Source organism: Myotis davidii, unplaced genomic scaffold (genome assembly GCF_000327345.1).
Source record: "Myotis davidii unplaced genomic scaffold, ASM32734v1 scaffold554, whole genome shotgun sequence".
NCBI classification, from domain to species: Eukaryota; Metazoa; Chordata; class Mammalia; order Chiroptera; family Vespertilionidae; genus Myotis; species Myotis davidii.
In genome coordinates, this window is record NW_006285312.1 from 1160426 (window position 1) to 1167143 (window position 6718).

The 6718-nt window shown below is 43.2% G+C and overlaps 1 protein-coding gene and 1 long non-coding RNA gene across 3 annotated transcripts in view; one reads left to right on the plus strand and one right to left on the minus strand.

Moving 5' to 3' along the window:
- Window positions 1-166: 166 nt before the first annotated feature.
- On the minus strand, window positions 167-4875 carry CHCHD2 (coiled-coil-helix-coiled-coil-helix domain containing 2). The gene is made up of 4 exons (XM_006756091.2): window positions 4730-4875; window positions 2449-2698; window positions 1313-1466; window positions 167-459 (listed from the first exon to the last, which is right to left on the minus strand). The coding sequence occupies exons 1-4, from the start codon at window positions 4777-4779 to the stop codon at window positions 449-451; spliced, it is 465 nt and encodes a 154-aa protein (XP_006756154.1). The 5' UTR covers window positions 4780-4875; the 3' UTR covers window positions 167-448.
- A 105-nt stretch (window positions 4876-4980) lies between these two features.
- The window catches only part of LOC107181878, a 7300-nt gene continuing 5562 nt past the window's right edge, over window positions 4981-6718 (plus strand). Inside the window, exon 1 of one of the 2 annotated variants that reach the window (XR_001512589.1) lies at window positions 4981-5715. This is a non-coding gene — a long non-coding RNA (uncharacterized LOC107181878). The remainder of the gene's footprint in view (window positions 5716-6718) is intronic. The other variant, XR_001512590.1, reaches the window with a different exon arrangement.

Below are 6718 nucleotides of genomic sequence, written 5' to 3' on the forward strand. Positions count from 1 at the left end.
AGGGAGCTTTCAGGACCTCTGGGTGGATGCTAATTTCATGTACAGAGACTATAAACTAGATAAACATAAAGACATGTTGAGACAATTATGTTCTTCTGCAAAATACATATGTTCAGGATGCATATACTATATCTAAAATTTATTACCTTACATTTATCAGACACCATTTCAGAAGAAAATCACTTTATTGTAACTGATTCACAAACATCACAAAAGTTGGTTAAAGGAGGCCAAACATCTGCTCAGCCCCAAACTGAATTATCATCTTAATGAACTTCTACACAGTAAGTATACTCTCTTCCACTGCTATTCTGAGGCAAGGAAACTATTAATGATACAGGAGAGTTAACAAGTAGTTTTATACTTTCACTATCAATTATATATTTTTATACTAAGTTAACTTGGACATGAGAGATGATTTCCCATTTCTTCAATGCGACCTTCTTGATTAGGCTAATCCTGCAAACAAAAAAGGTACATTTAGAAGAGCACTGGCTGTATAGTCTTAACAAAACTGAAGCCCTCCCAGTTATGAAAGGAGAGGAAAAACCCAGAGTTTCTTTAATAAGTTATTGTGGGCATCCTATAACCAACAAAACATTCTGCATTTGTCACAGCTAAGAAAAGACAGGGCACATGTGCTTCTGGGGACAGAGTCCTGAGGCAGAAAGATAGCCAGTTTGATACTGGATATCCCTTCATCAAAGAATTCTGAAAAACTTGGACATGAAATCTCTTACTTCCACAGTTCAACCACCTGAAAGGATTAACTTTTCCCTTATGTCCTACCCAAAATGAAGGGGGGAAATGAAAATAAACATTTTAATAGATGGTGTATTCTTAGGTGGATGGAAGGAAATTATGTGAAAACGAGCTGACATTCCGCAAAGCCTAAATTGCAGAATTCTGGTGAGGGACTTAATAAACTTGTCTAATAAGGCATGCAGAATGCCAATAATATTAGTCTTTATGTGCATTCCTGGACTTTGGTGAAAATAGAATTTTGTATTCATAACCTTAAGTCTAGATCACTCACATGCAGTTATCCTCAATAAGATCCAACACACTAATCTATACCTATTTAAGGAAGAATCAGATTCAGAACATAACTGGTAAAGGATTAAGATAATGATTAGAAATCTCTGCACCAGTTTGTTAGAAGTTAGCTTATCTTTAGAGTAATTTTAACAAAATCTCCTCTAATTGTCAGTTTATTAAACACAGATTCCCTAAGTTCTATAGGATCTAGGAGCACAATCATTAAACAAATTGAGCTTATGCAAGTTCAATCATGAATTGATATATCACCTACCATTTGCAAATTTGCATTGTTTCAGCACCTCGCTGAAACCCTCACAAAGCTTAAGGTCACCCTGGTTCTGGGCACAGTCCAAAAACTGTTTCATCTCATAGTGGCATGGGCCAAACTGCTGCTGCTGCTGGTATGCCTGCGTTCCCTGGGGCTCCTGCAAAGGCATAACATTCAGAAACGTTTAGAAAGGAAATCAGACTTAACCCTGAACAAAGAGCAGTGTCCACTGTCTTTGAGGTTAACTGGGAAACAGAACTAAACCCAGCTGCAAATTAAAGTTTTCAGCTAATAGCAAGGAAAGTGAGATTTTTTTCAAGGTAGAAAATTAGCTTTAGCAAAATTCCAGTTGTAATCAGCAAGATTTAAGAAAAAAAAATGCAAATAAAATAAAATGGTTATCTAGGCATTTAAAGACCAGTGAAGTTTCATGGAGGAAAAAATGGGACTACTATAGAAAAATAGGTGGATGAAAGTTTCAAGTATAACACAATTACAACAGAGTACACACCCATGGCTCATCAGAGGAGAAAATTCACAAACCTCAGAGAGGCAAGTGGCAAATGTCAGGTAAGAGATCAGAGAGCAGAGAGCTTCTAAAGAGATTTTTTTGAAAACTAAGATTGAGCCCTTAGTGAATAGAGTGTCAGCCTGCAGACTGAAGGGTTCCAAGTTCAATTTCAGTCAAAGGCACATTCCCGGGTTGCGGGCTCGATACCCAGTAGGGGGCGTGCAGGAGGCAGCCGATCGATTCTCTCAGATCATTGATGTTTCCATCTCTCCCTTCCTCTCTGAAATCAATATAAAAATATATAAAAAAGAAAACAAAGATCAAGACTGAATTAGTTCAGGGTAACCAGACAAAATATTTAAAATAAGAAAAAAATGGCTGTTTTACAGTGAATCAGGTTGAACTACTAGAGTTCTACATCTTGGGAAAAAAGAAAATTTATACAGTACTTACTGATGCTGGCCTGAGGCACTAACTCAACTGCCAAGCGTGGCTTTTGATAAAACATTTTCTGTTTAACAGCATTGTGGATTCTAAATTTACACACAGTTCTTACACACAAGGAACTTACAAACTAGGTTTCCTCATTAAATATACCACTGAAGGGCAATGCCGCCCAAAGTCTTACCTGGTAGGTGATGTCAGGCCTCGAGGGCTCAGCATTACTTCCTCCACTGAAGCCCCCAGTGATGGCATGACCCAGCGTGTGGCCGACAGCAGAGCCCACAGCCACACCAGCTGCAGTGGTTGCCATCTGGGCCATTAGACCTGGCTGCCGGGGTGCAGCAGCAGGTGCGCCAACAGCAGATGGTGCAGCTGGTGCTGGTGGGTGAGCTGCTGGTGCTGGCCTGGGTGCAGCTCTCATCTGAGGTGCCCGGCTGTGAAAGTAAAGAACAGAAAGTATGCAGTTCCTACTTCCAACCAGGTTTGGAAACTGTCAAGGTAATACTGCATACATACAAGAAAACTTTACAAAACACAATTCCCTAAAGTTCCTGTGGTTGGCAAACTGCGGCTCATGAGCGACATGCAGCTCTTTGACCCTTTGAGTGTTGCTCTTCCTAAGCCTTAGGACTACCCTAATTAAGTTAAGAACAGTGTACCTACCTATATAGTTTAAGTTTAAAAAATTTGGCTCTCAAAAGAAATGTCAATCATTGTACTGTTGATATTTGGCTCTGTTGACTAATGAGTTTGCCCACCACTGCCCTAAACTATTGTTACATTTTCTCTCTTTAACCTTTTGTTTGGGTTGCAACCACCAAGTATAAACTATTTTTTCCTGCTTCTTTGCAACCATTTCCATGTATTCAATAGCCCACAGTATCTTTAAAGAACACAGTTTTTCCAATACTTCATAAAAATTGTAAAATATTAAGAGTTTAAAATATTCTCACAGACTTCATCACAAGTGCTAAGGAAAAAATAGGGAGCGAGGGGGAGCATGTTGTGGGATGTCATAACTTAAGGACAGTCAAAGGAGATCGCCCTGAGCTGGTAACATTTGAATGAAGACCTGAACTTCGTCATCAGGGGAAGTAATCTGGTCAAATTCCTTCATTTTACAGATTAGAACACTGTAGCCCAGTGACTAAGTGACTTGCCTTAACTGTTATACCAAGATTAATCTCAACTATTTCCCATCTGTAGGACAGTTGGATGCTTTCAACTATTTCAGTAAAATCTTCATGCCCTGACGGTTTGGCTCAGTGGATAGAGCGTCGGCCTGCAGACTGAAGGGTCCCGGGTTCGATTCCAGACAAGGGCATGTACCTTGGTTTCGGGCACATCCCCAGTGAGGAGTGTGCAGGAGGCAGCTGGTCGATGTTTCTCTCTTACCAATGTTTCTAACTCTCTATCCCTCTCCCTTCCTCTCTGTAAAAAGTCAATAAAATATATATATATTAAAAATCTTCATATAAATTATGCTCCCCCCTTCCAGTTTTCAAATTCTTCCCCCAAATAAGGCCAGGTCAAAAGTTTATGATTTCACTTTATAAAAAGGTGGTTATTGCCCAGGCGGCGTGGCTCAGCGGTTGAGCACCGACCTATGAACCAGGAGGTCATTGTTCGATTCCCCATCAGGGCACATGCCTGGATTGCCGCTCAGTCCCAGGAGGAGGCATGCAGGAGGCAGCTGATCAATGATTCTCTCTCCCCCTTCCTCTCTGAAACCAATAAAAAATATATTTTAAAAAAATGTGGTTATCTGCCCTCTGAACAGAAGTTTCTTTTCACAAGCGAACCCCTTCTCACACTCCTAGCACACTGTATGAACACAATCCAGTGAAGCAACAGGGCCTGTGCTAAACGTCCTGAATTGGTCACTGGCTTTCCCACTTCCCGGAGGCATGACCTTAGACAAGTAATTTATTACGAGTCGGTTGTTTTCTTATTCCTGTCAAGTAGGGGTAACACCGATCTCTAGGGTTACCATGAGGTGTAACTGGCAGTACATTTTACAAGTACTTTAGAAACTAGAACACGTCACGTACACGTGAGGGCCTTAGTGACTGTGTCCGCTCGTAGGCTGAGACCCCCAAAAGGCTCACTGCTCATGGCAGGTGCTCACAGATTATTCCCTGAATTGAAATCCGATCATTTCCCGATTGTTACCTCTCTTCTACACTTTTTTTTCCTGCTACTTTGAACGTTTCAGCCTGTTTCCACTTCTTTTTACAACTTGGCTATTTTAACTTAAAATGAGCTACGAAATATTTTAAGCAATAACTCATGGGCGTTCGAAATTAGAAAACTTGCCACTAATGGGAAAAATCTAGCCAAAGGCGCACGAAGTCGGGCCCCCGCCGCATTGGCCTTCAGACGCCCGGTCCGCGGCCTCCGCCAGCCTCCGCCCGGCCACCCTGCGTCACGGCACCCACGGGCCCCCAGCCCCGCGAGGACCTCACCTGGCCGGAGGGGCCATGCGGGAGGTGCGGCTCCGGCTTCCACGCGGCATCGCAACTGCGCAGCGAGTCGGCGTCTGCAAGTGCGAAACTCCTAGAAGACCCCGGCGGCTTCTGCTGAGCGCGAGAGAGCGGAAGACGGGGGGCGGGGCTGGAAGCGCGCGACCAATCAGCGCACAGGCAGGGCCCTTCCGTTTGCCGACGTCTCCGAGGGCCCTGAAGGTCACTGAAAGAGCGTGACCACGCGATGGCGCCTCGTCGCACGCGGTCGGCGTCAGGAACTGGGCGCCGGGGCTGTTTAGAAAACCGGAAGTGCCTGTGGCAAACTTGCCAGTCCTAGCCCAGCGTGAGTCAGAACCGGTCGCTGGTTAAGGGTCCTCGGGCCGGTGCGTCTTCCTTCAAACGTTCTTATGACTAACGTGGTACGTCACATCCAACCTTGAGAGTCAGACCTCTGTCGGGACTACCACTGGACCTTGGGGCAAGTTACTTTACGTTTCTCAGCATTAAATCATTTAGATAAATATTTTTTGAGGCAGTGTGGGCACGCAGTATGAAACGAGGGAAAGTGAAAACTTGAGACAAGAATCAACGAAACAAAGTTGGTTCTTTTTGTATTTCTGTTGTCTGCGGACCCAGTCAGCAAAAGTTAATCGTGCTGTACGTGTATGTATTACTATACGTTTTAACCATTTCACATATCTTATAGAATTTTTGCCCATGATTGAGGTAGCATTCACGGATAAACATGTTCTGATCTACAAGTGCCAGCTGGGTTGAGACAGCGCCGAATGAAACAAGACGACAGCTTCCTTAGTTTAAATCCAGGGAGGAGAGACACAAGCGCCTGTACAGGTCGGGTGATGGTGACGGAAGCACAGTCCTTGAAGTGGGGAAGCAAGCCAGGCCTTACCAAGGGTAAGACCATTCCTGGCAGAGGGAACAGCAATTGCAAAAGGCCTCAAGGGCCTGTGCTGCAGTAATAGTTGGTGCGAAATGTTAATAATAACATTTTAGAGCCTCTGCAGTATAGGGGAAAAGTTGGCTGCTGGCATTTCAAGGAGGGCTTCATGGGAAAGTCCTTGGGGATGGGGTGGAATTTATGGAGGCGGGAAAGCAGAGGTGGAACCTCCATTTCTTCTTGGATGCCCATCAGAAATTTACCCCCTTCCACCAGAGGTAGCAGAGTTTAACACAACCTTTCCAGCAACAGCAGGGTGTTTCTGGAATCCAGGGGTAAATGCAAAACCTTTTCATGAAAAACCAAGTTTTATTTTCATAGGACTTCTTAAAGAAATTAAAGCTTTATAAATGATAAGACGTTGGCCCTAGCTGGTTTTGCTCAGTGGATAGAGTGTCGGCCTGTGGACTGAAGGGTCCTGGGTTCAATTCTGGCCAAGGGCACATGCCTGGGTTTCGGGCTTGATCCCCAGTAGGGGCCATGCAGGAGGCAGCCAATCAATGATTCTCTCTCATCATTGATGTTTCTGTCCCTCCCTCTTCTTTGAAATCAACAATAAATATATTTAAAAAATAAAACTTCTGTTATCTACGTAATTTGAGTAGAATTTTTACTGCACTCATCAAGAGCCCATTCTGAGCCTGCAGTCCAGGTATATGCCCTGACTAGGAATCAAACCGTGACTTCCTGGTTCACAGGTTGACACTCAACCACTAAGCGACACTGGCTGAGTGATAACAGAAATTTCAAAACTGTACAAATCCTGTTCCAGAAATTCCATGTCTAGGAATGTAAGAAACAATCGTGAGAAACATAAAAAACTGAGTCATATATGTGAGAAGGAATTAAGTGTAAGGGTATTTAACAATATTTGTAAAATAGGAAAGACCTATAAACAATCTAAATGTCCTACAATATAGAATTAAATGTTATCTACATATACACTGAGTGGCCAGGTTATTAATACCACCTGACGTTTGTAGGCAAATTAGCTATAATTTCACGCTGAAGTTGCTAGAGGGCCAGACCAT